Here is a 25,142-nt window from a genome sequence, read left to right as displayed (position 1 = left end):
ATCTGGTTTATGCCTCTGCCTGCCCCTTGCCTGACGCCTCTTGTTCCGATCGTTGACTCTGTTTCTGTCCTTGGATTATTGAGCCAGCCTAGCCCTCGGATTATTCAGCCTGGAGTCACTTCTTACCTGTGCTGTGGAGATCACCGCCTGCCGCCCACTGAGGTTTCACCCCTCTGGGTTTCAAGTTCCACTCAAGACAAAAGCAGTGATTCCTGGAAGCTGTGAGGAGTGTTACCTGTGTGACGTTTTCCTGTGGCTGAATAAACCTTTTAAACTTTCAGTACTGTGTCTGGCTGAATCTTGGGTCTGCCTTTTTCTGATTCATAGCATCCCCCTGAGCTGTGGATCTCTGCAGTCCCTCCAGAGTGAGGGAGTTCCTGTTGGCTTCTTCTCTGATCAATGCTTCCCTTGCACAACCAGTCATTTTAGGTGGCTGGCCATGTCTGGGAGGTTTGCAGTTGTGCTGTACTCTTTCTATTTTTTTAAATGATAGATTGAACAGAGCTCTGTGAGATGTTCATATCCTGGGATATGGGTTTTATAACCCAATCCTGTTTTAATGGTCTCCACAGATATCTGTCTGCTGGGTTCCCTGGTCTTCACATCACTTGGTTATTTTACTGATGTTCTCTAACACTAACGGTATTTTCAGATTTGTATTTGTTAAAACAAACTGAAGTTCCACCTCCACTGTTAACTACTTGTGTTAATCTTCCACATAGATTCACAATAAAATACTTTAAAGTTAGAGATTGTAACCTGAGAAAATTTGAAAAAGTTGAAAAGGGGTGTGAATACTTCAGCAAATGACTGCAACTCGCATTGCTCTGTTTTCTACTTTGTTGTCCTGTGTTTGGGTTCTTCACACTGTGGATTATGGTCTAACAAACCGCTGCCAGGAAAGTTTTGGGTGGTTTTTATATTTTAATGCAACCACACTGTTCATCCGTTCATCTCTGGAGTCCTGGATGGTTTCTGATGTCCTGCAGAAGAAGTGGAAGCTTGTTTTGGCCGCTCAGTGACAGGCCCAGCAGCTTGTTTGTGCCCTTGTGGACCCGGATCAGGACAGACCTGCAGCGTTTCTTGGCTGCTGAATCACTGAGCAGAGTAGAAGGAAGTAGTTGGCGCCGCCTCTGAGGGAGAGACGTGTGAAAGAGTTTCTAATATACTACCACGCTTCCTTGCTGATGTGAAACACCTCCAAATAAGTTTCCTCTGCAGCTCGGTGGCACACAGCGCAGGAGCACTTCAACCAAATTGACTTTACTGATGTGAATTATGAAGATACTGATATCATGCATAAAGTTATTTCGCCCTCAGTAGAATTCAAATAAGTCCTTCCTGAGATGGTGATACGGGAACTAATATGAATGCAAATAGGATTAGACTCCTGCATTAGTGTCTGATAAACAATTTACAGGCTTGAATGTTCACTGGGGGTTCGCTCTCTCTGCTGTTTGGGGAATGAGGCGGGGAGGAGGCACTCATCACCTTATCAGGGTTAACCCTCTATCATCTGCTGCTGTTAGCCATCACCATGCTGCCGCTGCTGCAGCTGCAGGCGCAGCAAAGTAATGAAGACAAATCTAAATGCAGCCGATTATTGGAGAGGTCTTCACAGGCTGCATGGAACTGGATTTAGTCAATTTAAATCAGTTATAATCTGTCCTGAAGGGGGAACATGAACAGAGGATGATTTGAAAAATGAAATATAAACAAAAAACGGAGCTCCTTTTATTGCGAGTAAGCAGACCTTTGCTAACAAAAGACTACAGAACGGTTTGAAAAACGTGAATCTGCAGCAGGTCTTTTTCTGATCAAACAGCGAAAGGAAGTGAACAGAATGGCATCAAGGATGGCTCACCAGCTGCAGACAAACCGAAGGGGCTGTGGTTGAATTAAACCCCTTTATCTTTACCTCCACTTCCTGTTTGTCTGCAGAGTCTGAGTCTTAAAGTCGAGTTTATCAGAAAAATGATGTGCATGTTGCACCACACTGCACTTTCTTCCTAAAACTGAGGTTTTATGTATGAAGACAAATTAAAGCATCAATCAAACAGATACTAAACACCAAGACATTACAGTGGCATTACTTATTCAACAAAAACATAACCAAACCGCAGAAGCTGTGAGAGAAAATGTGAATCGGCCTGTACATCTTTCATAGGATTTAAAAGAAAAAATATCAGCCAGGTGCTCATCAAAATCATCAGTATAAGCACCTGTGTAAAAGAAGGTTTTGTCAGTTTGCTGCTCGGGAAAGCACAGTGTGTGTTAACACAATGCCAAGAAGGAAATACATCAGCTGTAGCCTCAGAGAAGCAACGGATGCTGCTCATCACTCTGGAAGGGGTTATAAGGCCTTTTCCGAACTAGTTTAACGCCATCATTCTACAGGGAGAACGATTATTCACAAGTTAAAAACATTTAAGATAGCTGTGGATATTCCCAGGAAAATGCACCCCAGAGTGAGAGCATGCAATGCTCAGAGAATTGGCTGAATAGCAAATGCTCATGCATGCCTAGCATGTTGAATGTTAAGATTCATGTCAGGACATTTGGAAAAGGACTGTACAGGTTGGCCTTGTTCGGAAGTGTTGAAGGAGAAAGTGTTCTCTTTCTGAAATGTAAATAGCAGAATGACTTAGATTTGCAAAGCTGCATCTGAATGAAGATCTAGAACAACATTGTTTGGAAAGTGGAGATCAGAGTACAGATATTTGGCCCTAATGCACAGCACCATGTCTGGAGGAAACCAAATAGCAGATCAGCACAAACACCCCATGCTAACTATAGAGCATGGTGGTGGAGGACTGATGATTTGGGCTTGTTCTGCAGTCACAGAACATGGATATTTTGCGCTGATTGAACTCCTCCGTGTACCATAGTATTTGAGAGTCAAATATGAACAAGTCAATCCAACGAGTGCTCTGCAGTCAGTTATGGTTATTAACCAAACGATCATTTATAGGTCTTGGTTTTAAACATGTTAGGACATTCTAAAAGCTTCAGTAACACTAATTTAGCTAAATTTATGTGTATATCTCAGCCGGTTTGTATAATTCTGACCAAAATAATCCACAAAAACCTTATATTTTATCAATTTGTACTGGAGTTGGCTGTTGTAGAATCACTGTACACTGAAAAAAGAAAACAAGTTAGTATGACATTCGTGCCCATGAAAACTGGAACCTTGGCTGAACCCAAACCAAAGCATGTTTAAGGTTCAGTTAATGAAGCACACAGAAAGAGGTACCAGTTTGCTTCTTCGTTGTCTGACATTAAGGACCCTTTCAATCCTGCTGATATGCAGTTTAATCACATACCAGGGCATTTTCTCTGAAGCTGCTCAAGCCTCTGTGCCAGGACCCAGGCTGGATTAAAAGCCTTATTTGAAGTGCAAAGTAGCGTCATTATTGTGTACAGTAACAGCCATGTAAACCTGGAAGTAATTAGCTGGAATCCGAATGATAGGTGTGATGTGTTTTCTCAGGCCTTGCCGGTGAGGCTCTATGGATCTGAGTGGGAGTTTGTGTGATAATTAGCCCCCCTGGGACTGCAGTCCTCCCCAGTTAAAGGACAATCACAGCTCTGTGAGATGTTAAACTGCAGCTGCTGGCGTCTGCTGCAGACTGAGGCCTAATTGGACAGAACAGGGCCCAGCAGTCAGCGCCGCCTTGGCCTCGTGTGATGGTGAGCGCCACGTTCTGACAGGCACGCAGACATTTTGTTGAGCTGTAAACATGTTCTCATATGCTAATGTAGGAACTGCTTGAGATACGTGGAGGTTCTGTGTTCCTATTAAAATTCTAAATCACGACCTTGTGTGAAAAATTTGCTCCATCTTTCCTGACAGACGGCTGTAGACATCTGTTATTTGGAATCTAAAACAGTCAAAGTAAAAAGAAATTAACACCGAGGAGCTAAACTATGACACAAGGAAACACTAAACCAAGGGGAAAAGACAAATACTAACCAAAGGGTAATGAACTAGAATACACAGGGAACAGAACACAGAAATAAACAAAGAGACTAAACACAAAGGAATAACTAATATGGGAACCTTAAAGACTAAAATAAACATAGAGAAATAAGCAATATGTGGCAAGGTCTTAATGAACATATTAAAGAACAGGGAGATGATGAGAAAACAAATGCAAGTGAAAAACCAAATCCTAACACATAACAGTTTAATGCAGTAGAAACGCAGTGGGGCGAAGCTGGAGACACAGGGCTGGTCTAAGATTTAGCTTAAAACTAGTCAGTCAGTCATTTTCTATCACATCTTCCATAGTGGCTCACAGGGAAGCTGGTGCCTATCTCCAGCAGTCTATGGGCGGGAGGCAGGGTACACCCTGGACAAGTTGCCAGTCCGTTGCAGGGCAACACACAAACAACCATGCACATGTTAATTCACACACCTAAGGGCAATTTAAAGAGACCAATTAACCTAACAGGCATGTCTTTGGACTGTGGGAGGACGCCGGAGTACCCGGAGGGAACCCATGCATGCACAGGGAGAACATACAAACTCCATGCAGAAAGACCCCCGGCCAGAAGTTGAACCCAGGACCTTCTTGCTGCAAGGCAACAGTGCTACCAACTGCGCCACCGTGTAGCCCAGCTTAATACCGACACAGATAATTTGATGTATTTGAAGTTGAACATCTCCCATGGCCTGCACAGTCACCAGATCTAAATATTATTGAGCCACTTTGGGGTGTTTTGGAGGAGTGAGTCAGGAAACGTTTTCCTCCACCAGTATCACGTAGTGACCTGGCCACTATCCTGCAAGAAGAATGGCTTAAAATCCCTCTGACCACTGTGCAGGACTTGTATATGTCATTCCCAAGACGAATTGACGCTGTATTGGCCGCAAAAGGAGGCCCTACACCATACTAATAAATGATTGTGGTCTAAAACCAGGTGTTTCAGTTTCATTGTCCAACCCCTGTACATTCCAATTAATAATAAGGGGTTGATTTGGTCAAAAGATTGTTTTGTGTGTCCCCAGCTTCAGAATGGCATCAGAAAACTAACTTGGTTCCTTGAAAAGGTTCTTGGAAACAAACTTTCATTCTACATGTTGATGTAAATCAGAGCCTGTTAAGTGCTGAGTCAGTTTTTCCGACAGATTTTCACCACCAGTTACCCTTGAATTCTGCTTAGTTTGATGGCTGATAGTCAGATAAAATTAACTTAAATTTTCATGGCAACTCTGACATCCATCTGTCTTATTATTATTTTTTCAGTCCTGTTGGTCAACAGCAGCTCTTCAGAAAGCAGAAAGGCCTGCAGACCTGGTGATCCCTGCAGCCGTCAGCATGACCAGTCTGAGCTCCACCAGTGATGGAGGAGACGTGACCTACTGCGACCTCCAGTCTCCGAGGAGCGACTCCCTCTCTGTGACTAGCGAGGCGACTGTCTCCAGGAGGGTAAGTGCAAGAAAACGTCATCAAACAAATGTTCAGATGATGGCATGTTTTATCCTGATATAACCAGGTGTACCACAATAGGTCTGCACCTGTGTTACTGGGTGGCATTAATCTGAAATAATAGGTTTCTTTACTGTGCAGAAGCATCATCCAACAGTTTCTGTAGGTTTTCTGTCTGTTGGATAGTTTTCTGGTTTTTCCAATTATCTCCAGCTTTCTGTCTTGTTTAACCCTTTGATACATGACTGACTGGACCCTATACTCTTCCATATTTGGGTCCAAAATGACCTGTATTAGTATCAACTGTTTTTATGCCACTTTTGCTATTGATTAGAACAATAATTTGTAATATATTTTGTTTTTAGGTTTTTCTTTACACATACAGATAATTTCATGTTTGACATTTTTCTACTTTATCATGTTTTATACATTTTGTAAAATTGGGAGAGACATTTTTGCAACAGAAACAGAACAGCGTCTGCATACAGATTGTGTGTATGCACATTACATTTTTCTCACAGCATTTTCATTGCAAGCACCATTTCAGCTAAATCTGTGGCAGCGACGCTGTGAACGAGGAAACCAAAAAAGGTTTGCTTGTATTGCACGACATGAGATCCTAATGATCAACATAACTCTGCAACAGTGACATTATGCTTACTGACAGGTGAAGCCAATAACAGATTACGATTTTATCAGTGCTATCTAATTATTTTTAGGGTAAACAAACATTGATCCGATGCTACCTGGCTAAGAAATTATACTAAGCATCTGAGTATAACTAATTAATTACCTAAATCAGTGGTCTGCAACCTGTGGCTCTGGAGCCACAAGTGACATTTTGGACCTTCCAAAGTGGCTCTTAATACCTTTGGCTAAAAATAATAAAAAACCAACTAATACTTTTAAATACAGACACAATAAATTCAGGTTTTAGCAGTTTTTCCGTGTTTTTATGGAATAATTGCATTGAATTTCCACCAGAATAACACTAAAGGTACCAGTAATATTTTGCCATATACATTTCATATATATCAGCATCCCATAGAAGAAAATGTATCCAACCTCTTTTTTGCAAAACATTTATGTTTTCTTTATTTTAAAACCTAAAAATACAAGTAAAATGGTGGTTCTTCAAAAGCGACAACTAATTTCCTATAATAGATATTTAAAAGAATAAATAAGTCCTTTTTCAAAAGGTCAAGTAACATTTGCTGTCAGAATGGTCTGATGTTCATATTTTGATTTTCTTTTGTGTTTTCATTTCGGTCATTTCATAGCTCTATTTTATTCAATTCTATGTTATAGGTTGGGTTTTGCTTTTTTATTCCTTGTGCTTCATGTCTTAATTTGTTCCATGTGTATTCTAGTTTATTTTCCCTTTGGTTTCATTTGTCTTTTCTCCTCCTTCTCTTCTGCCTCAGCTGCTCCCCAAAGCCTCGGATTGCTCAGGCGTTTCTGCCTCAGCTGCAACTCATTCGTCTGATTAGCTCCTTTGGTTTGCCTGTCTTTTCTCCACTGCTGCCTCAGTATTTAAACCCCTGGTTTTCTTTGTTCCTCTCTAGTTCCTTCCTTTGCCTCCATTCCCTGCCATGATCTTCATTTCTCTGTTCCATGCTGGTCCAGTTTCTATGTTTTTTGTCTGATCTTTTTGAGAAAGACAATATTTGTAAGTTTTCTTGTTTTTTTTCCCTTTTTTATTAAATCACTCAGTCTTATCCCTGTTTGCTCTGCAATTGAGTCCTTCAACTGAAACATGACATTTGCGGCTCTAATCAGGTTTAATTTAGCTGGACTGAGGGCAAAAATGTTACTTAGGATTGTAAAGGTTGCAGACCTAAATAAAACAACAACTTTCACAAACAGGACTTCTATGAAACCTGTCTTAGTGTTAGATTATAAAATATTTCAGGCTGCAGATGTGATCAACACTCATTCAGTAACTTTGTAGTGAGCAGGAACCTTAGAGGCCTGCGGCAGCAATGCAGAAATCTTGCAGGCCGGCACAGCATGAAAAACCCACAAAGATCCTTGGTCAGGCAAGGGGCTCTGGAGACTGTAACTCACGCTGGAGCTCTGAAGTATGGCACCCACAGAGGAGCTTAGGAACAGGAACAGGAGCCAGGTCAACCTGGACACCGTAGTCTGAGAACTCAGGAGCAAGAACACAAGGTGTGTCCACCTGGACTGCCTCATCTGAGACCTTAGGAGCTGGAGCACGAGGCGGGTGTACTTGGACACCCTCATCGGACACCTCAGGAACCGAAATACGATGGGGCAGCAGCAGCTTGAGGCATCGAGTGCATACTGGTGTTCGGAGGCAGCCTGGCACAAGCTTTCAGCCAGTAAGAAACAGGCTCTGGGATGGCAACCAAAAAATCTGGCTCAGTCAGTGACTACACATCCAAATGGGTTGGATCGTCCAGCCAAACAAGCAGGATCTCTCCCTGAAAGCCCCCGCTGGAGCTGGGAAGCAGGCTAGTGAGGTATATCAGCACAGGACTTCCCCTACCCTTGTCAGATTCAGAGCGGCCTGCATGTGTATTCTGGTGTCACCTATGCAGACATGGGGTTCTGCTCTGAGGTTGCAAATTTTTTCTTCGCTTGCCAATGGACGTATTTGAGCAGAGTTTTTACTTCGATGCCTGTTGCTTGGTCCTTTCTCTGGTTAGGTCAAACTGTTGTGGTTTGCGGTTGGCAGACAGCAATGGCAACAGCAACAGCAACAGTGATGACAACTGACAACCAGACAATGAAGAGATAGAAAACAGGAACACAAATACAACTAGAATTAAAAAGAGCTACATGAATAACAGGTGGGTGCAATTAAGGACACAAACAGGTGGTGATCATGACAGGGATATCCTTTAACTAAGCAATGGCATCTGTGTGGTCTTTAAAGCGGCAAAGTGGTTTGAAAAGAAGGCATGATAATAGGTTGCTCACCACTTCAAACACAAGTCTGAACATAAGGCATGTAAAGCTGAGTTTCAAGTAAACCTTTACATTAACAGCATGTTATTGTCTCCAGTTTGTTTAAAGCTTAGTTGTGCTAGTTCATAATGAGATTGGTGTGTGCAAAGTTAGCTAACATGGTTAAATAGCTTGTAGTACCTATATTGAGGGTTTTTTGGGGCAGGAATGGGACATAGATGTATGGAAAGGGATTTTGGAAATGTGCTTATTACACCAAAGTTGGAAAACATGCTGTCAATGTCCAAAATGGCTTTCGGTATAAAAACATAGATGTTTATTCTGTGTTAGAAGCTCAAGAATGAAGATTTAGCAACCTGTGACATCACTTCAGTGTTAGATTAATGTCTGAACAGGCGCCTCAGATGTTAAAGGGTCAAACACATGGATTGGGGCGAAAAAAAAGCACAATCATCTCCCTTATTGAAACAGAAGTCCAGTAATTTTCGCCTCAGTTTCATTTATTGGTTTGTGAATAACCCTCTCTGGTGGTGTCAGTAAACATGTGTTGGGTTCAGGGTGAGTTTGAATCTTGAGCTGATTTACATGTGAATCTCATCCTACTTGGTATCAGAGACCTAAATGGGCTCCTGTCGTGTCGAGAAGAACCTCTGAACTGAACAACAGCTGCCGTCCCTCTCAACAAAACACTCATGTTCCACTTTCATCATCGTCTCTGTGGAGGGGTCACTGGGGCCAACGAGAAGCCCGCCGAACAACGCTGTACCGTAATCATAATTCCCTCGACCCCTGTTGGCCCCTGAAGTCTCCGACAACGAGGGCCACGCTACAGAACAGAAGGGGCCGGCGGCTCCAAAATGGCTTTTTCATCAGAAACAATCAGGCACCGGCGGCTGCGAATGAGACGGCAGATTACATAAGGCCAGGCTCCCTGTCGACAGATAAGACGCTGCAGCGTGGCGGTTATCAGTCTCATTAAAACCTCCTCACTCACACTCGCCGCCTCTCAATCCATCCATTAGCAAAATACGATTGTTGAGAAATCTCAATTAATATGTTAATGTTGGGAGAGATTTCATCACTGCAAAGAGCAGAGCTGATGGGAGAGCTGCTGCTCATTCTGGTTTCACTGGTTCTGGCAGATGCTTTGGATGATTGAATGGATAGAGCAGCTTTCCACATGATGTTGCAAAGCATGTGGCTTCCTAGGATGCTGAGGTAAACGAGAATGAAATACAGATTTAAAGAATGAAACGCTGACAATGAAGGGTCTTTCCTCGAGAATCAGGAACCCTCTTCTTTTCTAGAGTGGTCATGTTTTTCCAATGACATTTGGGGCCATATTTTATCTAGTGCTTTGTGGAATAATCAGAAATGGCAAAGACGGCAATATTTAAAATGAAATGGATCTAGTTCTGTATTTCCTTTAAAATTTCATGTCAGAAGTCAAGTCAAGTCATGTCTATTTATTTAGCGCCTTTCAGCAACAAGGCACTCAAAGCCCTGCAGAAAAAAAAATAACCCAACAGTAACCAAGATATTTGAGGTTTTCCTTCAGCCTGATATGTTCATATTTACCCATTCCTTTGTTTCAAGCTGAAATGCGTTTTATTCCTGAATTGGCAAAACACCATGACAACTCAGAAACAAGGCCCCATGACCGACAGGTTAAAGTAGCGGAGTCCAAGTGGAGTCCGGGGGCCTTGTATTTCTTTTCCCTCAATTTTGTTGTACCCCCAGTACAATTACAATAAAGACTATTCAAATATTTTCTCTATTGTATTTGCAGCCCTTGGAATAGTTTTGTGCAGTCTTTGACTGCAGTTCAAGACTAATACAACGTGAGCCCTCCAGCAAGTGGAGCTGATGTAGATGGACACTTTTTGTCATTTTTTAGGATGAGATTTTCACTGAAAAATTTCTATATTTTTAATTGGAAAATATCAGAAATAATGCAAAGTATTTTTCTTTTATTAGCCACTTTTTGTTTTTGCTTTTATTTTAATATTATTGTTTGTAGGGCCACAAACATCCAGTGACTTTTGACTCCAAAACAGGCTTGGGCACACTCCTTCACTTGGTACACACCAGGAAGAAAGTTCTCATTTTTGTTGCTAGGAAAAGACTAAAAATATTTTCTAGACTAACAAAATATTTAACACTAAAAGTTAGGAAACTCTACAACTTTCTCTTATTGAGGGAAACATCTGAGGCTGCTTAGGCCTCTGATTCAGGAGTGAAACCACTGGAGAAGAAACAACTAAAGGAGCTACATCCATTAACATTTATTTTTCCTTCCCATAGAAAGGACTCCTGGATCAGTGCTTCTTTGTTGTCTTTGTGTCTCTGCTCTGTTCTCTCAAACCCCTAGTCGGTCGTGGCAGATGGCCGCTCACACTGAGCCTGGTTCTGCTGGAGGTTTCTTCCTGTTAAAAGGGAGTTTTTCCTCTCCGCTGTTGCTACATGAATGCTCAGTATGAGGGATTGCTGCAAAGTCAACGCCAGTGACTGTCCACTGTCTCTACAAGCTCATCCAGGAGGAGGGAATGCTGCAAGTCACTGACTGGATGCAATCTGCTGGGTTTCCTTTGATAGAAAAACTTTTTATCCAATTTGAATAAATAACTAACTCCGACTGCACTGTTCAATGGTTAGGATTAATTGGAATGTATGAACCTGACTGTTTGTGAAGTGCCTTGAGACAACGTGTTGTGAATTGGCGCTATATAAATAAACTGAATGGAAATTGAGAAGCAAGCAGTGTAAATCCAGATTGAGAACAACAGTGTAGTGTGAACAGGCAGGTGAGTTGAACAGTCCAAAAACTTTTTGATGTTTCTCTGCTTCAATCAAAGCACCTGAATCAAATAATTAGATTATTAGTAGGATTCTGAAGAACTTTACATGCAAATGAGGCAATTTAGCCATTTGATTCAGGTGTGACTCAGGTGTGCCTGTGACACATCTACAAGTTGCAGGACATTGTCCTTCAAGGACTGGAATAACAAGACCGTTATCACTGGAAACATGCAAAGAGACAATAACAATCTGACAGAGAAGTAGTTGAAACTGGTTACTTGTTTATATAAATGAAATCCTGATGAGCCGATGGGTAGGCAGATGTTCATGCTGCTGATGGAGCATGGATGCTGCTCAACCCTTCCAGGGAAAAGCAGGGTAGCAAAATACACATGTAAAAACTATTGGTATTCTTAAGGAACAAATACCAGAAGCAGTTAGTCCAAGTCAGGAAATTATATTTCCAAATTCTTCCTTTCCTAATAGTCTGAGTTGCTGGGAAACAGAGATGTCCAGAGGATCTCCAGTCCTTCAAAGAAAGATTGGATGGGATTCTCCATCCACAGAGTAGAACATCATGAAACCGTTTCAGGAAGCAATCCAAAGCTGGACAGTGATCTCCGAGCTCTTAGGGCCACATGGACAAGGGCTACTACTAAGGCTCAGAAGCATCTGGGATGGACCATCACACATACGGTCTGATAAATGGATCAGTATTCAGTAATCAGTAACAGTTGCAATAGTGCTTCCACTTGAAAGATATTTTATGTCTCTGATAGGTATTATTTAGTCAACTCAGAGGTAAGGAAACGACACAGTCAGTTATACTTGCAGCAAGGGTAGGTCACACTCTGCAGTGCAAAACTACAAAGTGTTGGCACCCCTCTCTCTTTATTTATACATGCTTGGTCACACACAGTTCGACAAACATTCAAGGTGGGTGTGTGTGTGTGTGTGTGTGTGTGTGGGGTCAGAAAGGTTAGGGTTAATTTGTCTTGAGGAAGTGGGAAGTGGGCACCTGGTGTATAGCCCCCAGATGCTGCTAGTAAAATAATAAAAGAATAAAAGCATAACTCATTCTTGTGACCATCTCCCTTCCTGTAACATGTAAGGAGGGAAAAGCACTTAGATGAGTGATAAACAATACAAAAAGTCATAAAAACCCTAACAGTCTCACCTTTGCACAGGTACCAAACATTTGGAAGTAGAACTTATAACTGTGGAGCTATGCTTGATTTATTTCAGGTATGTAATTTCAGGCGGAAATTGTTTCTAAAACCTTTAGGGCTTAGCAGGTTACGTGTCAGGAGAAGGAATGATAAAGACAAAACGTTGTCCCAAATTGGAATACCTGAAATAAAGACTTGAGGGGAATCACAGTTGCAGCTTAATTTGGACATTAACAGGATTGGGACCTAAGGTATGTGACTGCTAAGACTCATCTAGAGATCTGAAACTGCTCGATGATTATGGAAATTGATAAGAGCCGACTCGTCTGGTTAGCACGTTTTTTTCCTACTCTTGCACATTTGTTGATCAGGGAAACCTTTCAGCTGTACAGCAGTTCTGCAAAACGTCTCAGAAAAAATTAGAAACAGGCAGAGCTCCAAAATCCTGCATGTAAAATCAGGTAGTCTTGAAAACTGTTCACTAAGTTATTCTAACACCAGCAGAAATACAACATCATAAGTTATACAGCAGGTAATCGTGGCATTATTTTAAGATTGTCCATAATCTGTACAAATGAATTAACAGTAGAGATTTTAAAATGTTGTTATAGATCCTAACCGATGATGCTCACAGGTGAGTTAATCCTGTTAAAGCTGTCAACTGAATCCTCAGATATGATTTTTCAAAGTTTAAAGCAGCTTTTTGCTGTGCTAACAGTTTGATCATCAGGGAGTTATGCTGCCAACTCTGTGGCCTCCGAGTCTGTCTGCGCCTTCACTTCCCAGCATGCCTCACTCTCAGGTTAAAACTCCGCACACGGAGTTGTTTTTTCCTCATGCGAAGACACTGAGATGTGAGGAGCTGGCTTCTCTGATCAACGAGGAAACAGATGTGAAAGGTGACAGCTGTGCACCTCCTGCTCCCTCTGATGTAAAGAAGCAGAGTAAAAGATCCTGCAGGGGTCATGGAGAAGGTCAGCAGCTCAAACTGTCAGCAGGAAGACTCAGACACAATGAAAGAACAACCGAGACAGAGAGAGACAAATCTGCAGAAGAAATAAAGGCACAAACCTTTGAAATGAGTCACTTCTCATTTTTTAACATTTCAAATAAAACCGTTTGACAGGCAGGAAATTAAGTTTTTACGCGATAAAGGTTGGTAAATCTCCTGAAACATGTTGTGAATCTGTGTTTGTAGACACCCGCATGGAGCCTCTGGACTTTTTTAGCTGCTTGTAGCTTCCAGTTTGACATCTGTCCAACTCTAAACTCCAGTTTTTGATTCTTTTGGGCCTCTTTTAAAAATGGTAAATCGACTGAACTTTTATGGCACGTTCCTAGTCATACCAACCAGTTCTACTCAAGAGCCACATTCCAGCTACACCCACAATTGCACACACATTCATACACTGATCGACAGGCAACTTGGGGTTTAGTGCCTTGCCAAAGAGCACTGACATATGGCAGTATTTACTCCTGGATGAGCATGTAGCAACAGTGAAGAGGAACATTCCCCTTTAACAGGAAGAAACCTCCAACAGAACCAGACTCAGTGTGAGTGACCATCTGCCACAACTGACTGATCCAGGAGTACTTTCTTTGTGAAAGAAAGTAAAACATTAAGGTCAGCAGTAGCTCCTCCAGTTGTTTCATTTAGGAGAGAAAGACAGCTAAGCAAATGAACTCTGAGCCAGTTTTCAAGTCTAGAGGATGAAAGAGAGCACATACAGTTAGTCACAGTAGAAGCTCAGCCAGTAGCTATGTCTAAGAGAGACAGGGTTGTTGGCAGCAGCAGCTCAGCCAATGCCCCCTCCAGGAAGGTACCACAGCTAAAACACAGAGGTGTAGTTTCTAGGAAGAGAAAAAAAAAAAAAAGCTGAAACAACAGCAAATAATGCAAAATCGGAGAGTAGTAGAAGTATGTAGCAGAGTGAGGGAAGGTAGTCATCATATCCTCCAGTAGCCCAAAAATCAAACTCATCTCTCTTTCCAGACCCTTGTTGTATCTTACTAATCATCTTTATTCTTTTTACAATTTATTTTAATCTCACTCATCTATCTCATCCATCTTTTAAATTATGTTTATCCAACTTATCAACTTCCTCCCCTCCTTATCAACCCCTTTTCATCCCACTGATCCTCCTTATTCTACTTTACAGGCTCCTTTTTTTAAATCAAACTCATCCATCTTTTTCTACATATTTTCATCCCACTCATACACATTCTCTGCCTTTACAACTCCTTTTGTTCCCACTAATCCTCCCCAACCCTCTTTAAGTCCCGTTTCATCTCACTCATTCAATTAATCCTGTTTATAGCCAATGTTTCAGACTCAGACTTCAGTTTTACTTTAGTTTATCATGTACTATTATTGTCTCATAGCATTGTAGATCAGTATGTGAAATGTGACCAGTGTATATATACAGGGGTTCGACAATGAAACTGAAACACCTGGTTTTAGACCACAATAATTTATTAGTATGGTGTAGGGCCTCCTTTTGCGGCTAATACAGCGTCAATTCGTCTTGGGAATGATATATACAAGTCCTGCACAGTGATCAGAGGGATTTTAAGCCATTCTTCATGCAGGATAGTGGTCAGGTCACTACATTATACTGGTGGAGGAAAACGTTTCCTGACTCGCTCCTCCAAAACACCCCAAAGTGGCTCAATAATATTTAGATCTGGTGACTGTGTAGGCCATGGGAGATGTTCAACTTCACTTTCATGTTCATCAAACCAATCTTTCACCAGTCTTGCTGTGTGTATTGGTGCATTGTCATCCTGATACACGGCACCGCCTTCAGGATACAATGTTTGAACCATTGGATGCACATGGTCCTAAAGAATGGTTCGGTAGTCCTTGGCAGTGACGCGCCCATCTAGCACAAGTATTGGGCCAAGGGAATGCCATGATATGGCAGCCCAAACCATCACTGATCCACCCCCATGCTTCACTCTGGGCATGCAACAGTCTGGGTGGTACGCTTCTTTGGGGCTTCTCCACACCTTAACTCTCCCGGATGTGGGGAAAACAGTAAAGGTGGACTCATCAGAGAACAATACATGTTTCACATTGTCCACAGCCCAAGATTTGCACTCCTTGCACCATTGAAACTGACGTTTGGTATTGGCATGAGTGACCAAAGGTTTGGCTATAGCAGCCTGGCCGTGTATATTGACCCTGTGGAGCTCCCGACAGACAGTTCTGGTGGAAACAGGAGAGTTGAAGTGCACATTTAATTCTGCCATGATTTGGGCAGCCGTGGTTTTATGTTTTTTGGATACAATCCGGGTTAGCACCCGAACATCCCTTTCAGACAGCTTCCTCTTGCGTCCACAGTTAATCCTGTTGGATGTGGTTCGTCCTTCTTGGTGGTATGCTGACATTACCCTGGATACCATGGCTCTTGATACATCACAAAGACTTGCTGTCTTGGTCACAGATGCGCCAGCAAGACGTGCACCAACAATTTGTCCTCTTTTGAACTCTTATATGTCACCCATAATGTTGTGTGCATTTCAATATTTTGAGCAAAACTGTGCTCTTACCCTGCTAATTGAACCTTCACACTCTGCTCTTACTGGTGCAATGTGCAATCAATGAAGACTGGCTACCAGGCTGGTCCAGTTTAGCCATGAAACCTCCCACACTAAAATGACAGGTGTTTCAGTTTCATTGTCCAACCCCTGTAGATAGTATTTTAAGTTCCTCAAACTTCATTGTTACTAAAGGACGAGTGGAGTTACAGCTTCACCTCTTCTAACGACCTTTAGGGAAGTGGCTGAAAGGTGGAGTCAGAAGTCCTGTTGACGTCATAAAGCTTGGTCTTGTGTCAGTGGAGCGGACTTCACCAGTGGCTTTAATACGTTTTGATCCACCTTGCTGGACTGTGGAGGAACATCTTACTTCCAGATGCACTGAGATGAGACCAACAGGAATTAATGACGAAGGTCCAGCTACAAGGTTCTCCTCATCATCATGATGCAGGATGAGATACAGTGCCTTGCGAAAGTATTCGGCCCCCTTGAACCTTTCAACCTCTTGCCACATTTCAAGCTTCAAACATAAAGATATAAAATTCTAATTTTTTGTGATCAACAACAAGTGGGACACAATCGTGAAGTGGAATGAAATTTATTGGATGTGTCAAACTTTTTTTACAAATAGAAAACTGAAAAGTGGGGCGTGCAATATTATTCGGCCCCATTACTTTCAGTGCAGCAAACTCACTCCAGAAGTTCAGTGAGGATCTCTGAATGATCCAATGTTGTCCCAAATGACTGATGATGATGAATAGAATCCACCTGTGTGTAATCAAGTTTCCGTATAAATGCACCTGCTCTGTGATAGTCTCAGGGTTCTGTTCAAAGCGCAGAGAGCATCATGAAGACCAAGGAACACACCAGGCAGGTCTGAGATACTGTTGTGGAGAAGTTTAAAGATTTCCCAAGCTTTAAACATCCCAAGGAGCACTGTGCAAGCAATCATATTGAAATGGAAGGAGTATCAGACCACTGCAAATCTACCAAGACCCGGCCGTCCCTCTAAACTTTCATCTCGAACAAGGAGAAGACTGATCAGAGATGCAGCCAAGAGGCCCATGATCACTCTGGATGAACTGCAGAGATCTACAGCTGAGGTGGGAGAGTCTGTCCATAGGACAACAATCAGTTGTACACTGCACAAATCTGGCCTTTATGGAAGAGTGCCAAGAAGAAAGCCATTTCTCAAAGATATCCATAAAAAGTCTCGCTTAAAGTTTGCCACAAGCTACCTGGGAGACACACCAAACATGTGGAAGAAGGTGCTCTGGTCAGATGAAGCCAAAATCCAACTGTTTGGCCACAATGCAAAACGATATGTTTGGCATAAAAGCAACACAGCTCATCACCCTGAACACATCATCCCCACTGTCAAACATGGTGGTGGCAGCATCATGGTTTGGGCCTACTTTTCATCAGCAGGGACAGAGAAGATGGTCAAAATTGATGGGAAGATGGATGGGGCCAAATATAGGACCATTCTGGAAGACAACCTGTTGGTGTCTGCAAGAGACCCGAGACTGGGACGGAGATTTACCTTCCAACAAGACAATGATCCAAAACATAAAGCCAAATCTACAATAGAATGGTTCACAAATAAACGTATCCAGGTGTTGGAATGGCCAAGTCAAAGTCCAGACCTGAATCCAATCGAGAATCTGTGGAAAGAGCTGAAGACTGCTGTTCACGAACGCTCTCCATCCAACCTCACTGAGCTCGAGGTGCTTTGTAAGGAAGAATGGGCAAGAATTTCAGTCTCTCGATGTGCAAAACTGATAAAGACAAACCCCAAGCGACTTGCAGCTGTAATTGCAGCAAAGGGTGGCGCTACAAAGTATTAACGCAAGGGGGCCGAATAATATTGCACGCCCCACTTTTCAGTTTTTTTATCTGTCAAACAAGTTTGACACATCCAATAAATTTCATTCCACTTCATGATTGTGTCCCACTTGTTGTTGATTCTTCACAAAAAATTTGAATTTTATATCTTTATGTTTGAAGCTTGAAATGTGGCAAGAGGTTGAAAAGTTCAAGGGGGCCGAATACTTTCGCAAGGCACTGCACCATCTGCAGATTTGATCAGCAGACTCAGAGGATGTTGGAGGATGAGTCTGTTTCAACGTCCAGATTTTAAAACAGAAACTTTTTCTAACAGGAAAAATCGGCATCCCGATGTGAATTAAAAAAAATTATTCAGGATAATTATGATCTTTTCTGCTTCATTGTGTGAATGTCCGATCTTTGGAGATCTTCATAAAAATATGAAAACAAACAGAAAATCTGCAGAAAATGACAGACATGGTAATATTGTCTTAATTTGATTTTGCATTCATTTTTGAAACAAATTGAAGTAATATTTAAAAATATAAAATATTTACTATTTCTATCATTCAAAAAATTACTATTTAAAAAAATAAAAAATTGAATCATTAGCCACAGATTTGATTTTATTCACATTGTTGGATTCCTTTGTTAATGTATGATTTATCCTTACTTACTAATCTTGTTCTTTAAATCTTAATTTCATTTCTGTTTTTTTTTTTGGATTTAATCTCTTTATTTTTTGTTTTATTGGAAATTACCTCGTGTTCCTCACTGTCTTCATTATATTCCTTAGGTGTTTGGGTTTCGGTTTTATTTTGTGTCTTATTTTCATCATTTCCTCGTTGTTTAATATTTTCGTAGGTCTTGCCTTAGATCTTGCCTTATTAGGTTGTTGATTTTGCCATTAGTGTTTTGCCATAATATTTCATTTCTTTGTGCATTTGGATTTATTTCTTTCAGTTCAGTGTTAATCTTTTCCCTTGGGTTAGAAGTCTCTTTATATCTTTGTTTAGCTCCCTCTGTGTTAATTAGTCTCCCTCCCTCAGTCTCCCTGCTTCCATTCTGCCTCAGCTGCTCCATATTATCCTCTGATTTATTCACATGCATCCACTGTCATTCTCCACTCTTCTCTCAGTATTTAGGCTCCTTGATCGTCATTGCTCTTTGCTGGATCCTCCCGTTACTATCTGTTAGACCGCCTGTTCTTCTTCCCATGCTCCACATCTTGTTGTCCTTGTGCTGTTTTCTGTAAGTCTTCTTTTCGTTATTAATAAACCGTCTTTATGTTCATCCCAAGTTCCTGTTTGTTCCTTTGGTCCAACTCCAAACTCACACAACTTGACAGTCTCGGCTCTTTGTTCTTTGTCTGGTTCTTAGTTTTCTCCATCAGATCTTAATAAATTATTGTTTCCTTGTTATTGTTTATTTAAAACTCAGATTTAGCTTTGAGGCGCTAGATGAAATAACAGACTGACACCTTGATCTTAATGATGTTCAGTACAGTCACTACAACAAGCCACACATTTTCATGTTCTTCTAAAGGTACATTGTAGAGATGAATAATAAGTCAGATGTTTCTTTATTCAGATTTTTGTATTCAATCTTTATTATGTGAAAATGGGGAGTAATTGTGATGAGACAAAAAACAAGAAAATCAAAAACACTTTAAAGGTTCATTCAGCCAAAAAGTGAAAATGCAATCAAATAAAATCTCTCCTCTCTAATGGTGCATCTCCTCTTTCAAGCAGCTGCCTTTTAAACCTCAACCCTCAGGTTTCACCACCTCCTGCGCTTCACCTTCTTTGGTCCACTTTGCAGGGTTTCAGCACCCAGCAGTTTAGGCCGCACCTTGTAAATGCCAGCATTTAGGATGGGCAATAGGCATACAAGAGAACCGCTCCTGATTTTAATGAAGAGGAGGAAGGGGGGGGGTCTGACAGAAGATCTGAGGAGGGGGAGGAAAAACCAACTGGCTGTGTTTTGACAGGATGAATAGGTGGAGGAGTGAAAGCGGCTGCAAAAGGCTTTTGTTATGCAAACAGCGGCTGCTTTGTTGAAGGAAAAACTCGAGATGATTCCTGTCTCCTTCGAGCTGATGGAGCTGAATTTAACATGGAGTCAGATCTGCTGGAGCTGCCAGGTCACATGAGGAGAATGTCACCAACCACAGCAGCTGTCTACACACCTTCATACTCTACTGAGTGTGACGAGGCACATTAACAGTCCTGATCCAGGCCTTCATTACTTCAGTTTCCCTTCTGGGCTGTTTTTTAAAGCTGTCTGGATCAAACGTTCTCTAGGCTTTCGGAAGACCTTTCAGAGTTTTTCTGTGGACTTTTTTTCAGCAACATCAATCCACAGAAATCATTTCTTTTCTTCAGAGATAAACTAAAAAACTGGATTCCTCTTTTCAGCAGAAAGTAAAGTCCAAATGTTTGTTTACTACTTACTTTTGTTTACCTTTAGTTCACCTCTGCAACAAGCCACAATCATTTAGTGAGACACTTCACTGAGACTGTGTTGGATTACTAATGAGAGAGATGAAGAGCAGCTTCCTCCTCCTCTTTGTCTCCTGGGACTCCCTCCTCAGCATCACACCAACACAGTTAATGTCCATCATAACACCAGGACGCTGCTACCAAGCAGGAAGGAGATGAGCGTTTCCCCACAATCCTCAGAGTGATGCTATTCCAGATATTTAGGTTTCACCTCATCATCAACAACAAGGCGGCAGCTCATCATGGAAAACCAACTGGAGCCATAAGAAGAACCATGAACATGGGTCCTGATCGCTGTTTCATGGAGTTATTATTAATCAGAAAGCAAAACCAAACCAAGGACCATAAACCTATAAAACTAACAAAATAGTCTAAAACCTCCTTAAACCTAATCTTAAACCAGATCAAATTTATAACTAAAACCAGTTCTAATCCAAATTGAAAACTAATCTAAATTCAGATCTTAAAACCACAACAAAAACTGTTGAAAGGGTAAACTCAGAATGGCACAGTCACCAGTTGAAAACCAGTCCCATTCCAAATCAAAACGAGTCCCAGTCAATATCTAAAACCAGTCCAAAATCATTCCCATTCAAAATAAAAATATACCTCAAAACCAGTAAGACCAGGACTCACGTCACAAACCAGTACCAAAAGTCTATAAAACAACAATTCTATACCAAAATTAGCCCCAAACAGAACCATAAACTGGACAAAAATCATTCCCATTACTTAAAAAATAAATTTGAAAATACTTTCAATTATATCTCAAAATGCACCCCTAATACCATAATTTGGTTCTAAACTTCATGAAACCAACACAACTCCGGTCCAAGATTAGTCTCAAACCAAATCGTAAACTGCTCCAAAATCCATCCCCAGTCCATATTTTAAACCTGTACAATAACTAATTTAAAAATGATATTTAAACCAGTTCAAAATGAGTCACATTTCACACATTACTAATTACTGCAATAAAAAACACGATTTTTTCCTAATTTTTGAGGAAAAGTAGGAAAACTTTTCAAGAATGTATAATATTGTAAAACATTTTGAATATTTAAATAAAAAAAGTTTCACATTCTGCGTTGTTTTATGCAGTCAGCTCTAGGCCTCTACACCACCAGGGGACCCCAAGAACACTAGTTATCATAGAAGTTGGGTTCATAGATGTATGATTAAGAAGTATCATTTAAAAGAAAAAAAAACATTTTGTTTGATCAATTTCATCCTAACTTTGAAAACAATAAAGAAATAATGTACAGCATGTGATTTGACCTATGAGATTGAACCAACACAATTTTGGTTGGACAGTCAACTGATGTGTTGTAGCATGTTCTAAGTTTCTTTCCCGTCAGTATAATAATCTCAGATATATATTTTACAAATGTTTAGACAAAGATGAGATAAAACAAATGTTAACTGAGCCTTGGTGAGTGATCATAGTTGTAAGGTCCCCAAATCAAACTCTAATTAGGGCCCCACATGATGTGGGCCCGGCTCGGTTTAGAATATTTCTGATTGCTTCAGTGAAATCTCAGAATGTATGTTCAAAAAGTCATGGATCAGTTTTGATGTCCCACTGGTGTTTTACAGAGTGAAGAGGACGATACGAGGAGTGTCACTGCTTCATCCGTCATGGTGAGTTTATGAGAAACTCAGTGTGTGTGTGTGCGTAGAGGTCGCTCTGAAGCGTCTGATGGGACCAGAAACGGAATAAAACCTGCTGGTGATCCGTCAGAGAGCCGACTGCTGCAGTTAATATTGGTGCTGATTCTCACTCATTCAGGACATGATAGTCTGAACACCTCCTTCACGCAAGAGAAGGACCTCGCTGTGCTCTCCATGACCTACATGACCAATCAGAACACGGATCGCAGCAAATCTGAAAAACCTTTAGTGTGAAGTCGGTCAGGATGGCTGCTGCTGGTTGTTCTGAGCTACCAGTTAAAAAAAAACTGGGAAAAAAATAACGTTTCACTTCATAATTCAGTTTAATTTGTTACATTCACAAACTGTCAATAAATGAGACAAAGGTTTTCTAAAAAGGGCCAATCTTTTCAAAGTGGGAGCTCAGAGATCATTCAAAGGAACAATTGTATCTTATTTGCTTTTATTTACACAGGTAATCTCATTAAGGCTGGTGTTCTCATTTACAACAGAGAAATGTGACACTATACAGGACAAAATTTCTCATAATTAAGAATACATACAGAATCAAATAAATGACTCAATAAAAACATTACTGGACCAAAAAGTAGCTAGACATATAATTTAGAGTGCCATTAAATGTAGAAATTAAAGGCCTTTATTTCTTGTTTTTGAATTTTGATGATTATCGCTTACAGATAATGAAAACCCAAACTTCAGTGCCTCAGAAAATTTGAATATTACATAAGATCAGTAAACAGGATATTTTAAAAAGAAATGTCAGACTATTATAAAAGAGTTGCCTCCTTTGGCTGCAGCCGGTAAATTACGTGCATTAATTGAAACAATTAATCAAAAAATACTTACAAATGAACAATCAGAATAGTCAATAAAAGTCAAATTAATCAGGAAGCAGCTTATTTCATAACTAAAAGTCTAAAACACAGAAGAAGAAAAAATTATAGGGTCATTATAGATTCAACTTGTAAATGATCGAACTTAAAGGTCCAAACCAAAACACATCAGGAGTTTTTATCAGTTGTTAAATGTAAAACCCTAAAATAAAGCCTCTGGGAGATGGTGTAAAAGAACAGAAATAGATTGATGTAAAAATAAAACCCATTATCTGCCAAGTAAAGATAATGAAAGATATTGTTCAAATATTTCAAATATTATTTGAAATAAATAGCTTAATTTATTTTAAATGTGACGGGCCTCATGGTTGCCACAGTGACAAGGAAACATCACAGACAAATCTCACTCAAATCAACTTTAAATACTGAATGTAAACCATCGTCTGTGAAAAACATGATTTTTTATAGTCAGAACTGATTCTAAATTTTAAAAAAGGCTAATTTTTTAGTAAGAGACAGATTTGTTGTCCTGTTGTTTAGTTTTGCTAAAACAAACAGCACATGGTTGCATGGTTTTCTCTGTCCCATGTAAATGTCCGACAGCGAGCCTTTGGCCCGGAGCCTCCCTGCGGCATCGGGCTGAAGGACGGCGTCCTTCTGAGCTGCTCAGCCATTCTAATTAACACGGAGGTATCAGGTAAACAGTGCCGACGGCCCCGCAGGCCGCTGATTAAAGGCCTGGGTGGTGCTGCGCAGTGCCCTGCTGGCCTGTAAACACCACTAATGACATCATGCCCTTTCTCGGCCTGTGGCCCCCACCTGGGCAAAAGGGCAACAAGGACGAGTTTTCCTTGTTGTTTACATGTTTTATACGTCATGCTTCAAAGAGAAAATCTTGCTGAAGAAGGTGCTGCAAAAACACAAACTGGGTCATATATTAGGAGCTGCGTCCTTTGATGGTTATGAATGAATCACACAGCATGTCTACCACTCCCTTCCTGGTGGAAGGAAGATTATGTCATGGCAGGGGGGCGGGGGGTTCACTTAGAGATGTTCAGTTCAATCACTCTGCCATAAAGCTCTGATCACTGAAGGTCTGCAGAGATGGTTGTTTTTCTGGAGCTCAGTCCCATCTCCAAACTAAGGAACTTCTCTCTCCATTGGCCAGTGTGACAGGAGGACTGTCACACTGGCCAAACCAACCTAGCCCAATGTAAAAAAGAAATTGCCTCCTAAACCTAATAACTGCTTGTGCCATCCTTGGCAGCAACAACTGCCATCAAGTGTTTGCTATCAACTAAAAATTAGTCTTTTATATTATTTGCGGGGGAGTTTTGCTCACTCTTCTTTTCATTATTGTTTAAATTAAATATGAACTACCTGTTTAAGGTTATGCCACAAGATTTCAATCAGATAGTCAAACTTTTAGCCACTCCAAAATCTTCTTTTTTTTGACTTGCTGTTGTATTTTGGATCATTGTCCTGCTTCATATCCTAAGTATGCTGGGGCTTAAGGTCAGACTGATGGCAGCTAATTATCTTTCACCATTTGTTTGATTGAGTGTTAAATGTTAGCACCAGGCTTAATTCCAATCTGAAAATAAAACACATTACATTTTCAAGATAAATGGACGTTATTATAAAATCTTTTACCAAAACAAGGTCAGTTAAAGTTTGCTTCCTGAACCGAAGCCTCAACACCTCCTTCTTGTGCTCTGGTGTTCAACCAGAAGGTGGATGATCTCCTGTTGTGTTCTTAATACAGAAATGACCTGAAGCCCATCTTCTGCCCCAAATCCCAGTCTCTCTTCCACAGGGTGCAGCTGGATCCTCTGGAGAAGGACTGGCTGAGGAGTTCAGCTGTGGGGAACGTTACCGCTCAGCGCCTGCTACTTGCTCAGGAGCCTGGTCTCGTGTTGAAGAAGGTCAGCATTGGAAACTCAACCCAAACACGAACCTGGAGGAACCGCTCCTGGTTCTGCCCTTGTGTCCTAGTTTTCATTAAGGCTCTAAAAATTGATTTTTTCATCCCTAATTTCTTGATATTTAGCTTGCAGTTTGTTTGCAGTTTCCTTAAACCCATAAACAGTCTCTTTGTTTCCTCTCTGCCACTATAAGGACTTCATCACTGTGAGTAAATCATGATTTCTTTCAGATCAGTCATAAAGCCATAAAAACACATATTTTAATGTAAACGTATCAGATTCCTCAGTCCCTGTTTGCTGTGTTTATGCGACTTTTAGAACAAACATACAGCTGATTTATTAAGCAGAAATTGTAGGAAACATCTGTGCTGTACTCCATCTGCAACCAGTCAGTAAAACTGGGATAGACACTCAGAGAACCAAGAGCTTTGAGAGAACAATTGGCTTAAAGAAAATGAAATGTTCAAAGAGCCGTAAACACGTCTGTAATCTGCTTATTGGAATGAAT

The 25,142-nt window shown here is 40.9% G+C and overlaps 1 protein-coding gene across 1 annotated transcript in view; it reads left to right on the top strand.

Moving 5' to 3' along the window:
- Positions 1-25,142, top strand: part of LOC124857916 (protein HOS4) — an 80,258-nt gene that overhangs the window by 12,157 nt on the left and 42,959 nt on the right. The window contains exons 6-8 of the mRNA XM_047349500.1: positions 5,253-5,435; positions 21,802-21,846; positions 24,512-24,634. Of these exons, the coding sequence (XP_047205456.1) occupies positions 5,253-5,435; positions 21,802-21,846; positions 24,512-24,634 (351 nt within the window). The remainder of the gene's footprint in view (positions 1-5,252; positions 5,436-21,801; positions 21,847-24,511; positions 24,635-25,142) is intronic.

Source organism: Girardinichthys multiradiatus, chromosome 2, assembly GCF_021462225.1.
Source record: "Girardinichthys multiradiatus isolate DD_20200921_A chromosome 2, DD_fGirMul_XY1, whole genome shotgun sequence".
NCBI classification, from domain to species: Eukaryota; Metazoa; Chordata; class Actinopteri; order Cyprinodontiformes; family Goodeidae; genus Girardinichthys; species Girardinichthys multiradiatus.
Note: the sequence above shows the minus strand (reverse complement) of the source record. Positions and strands in the feature narration are given on the sequence as shown.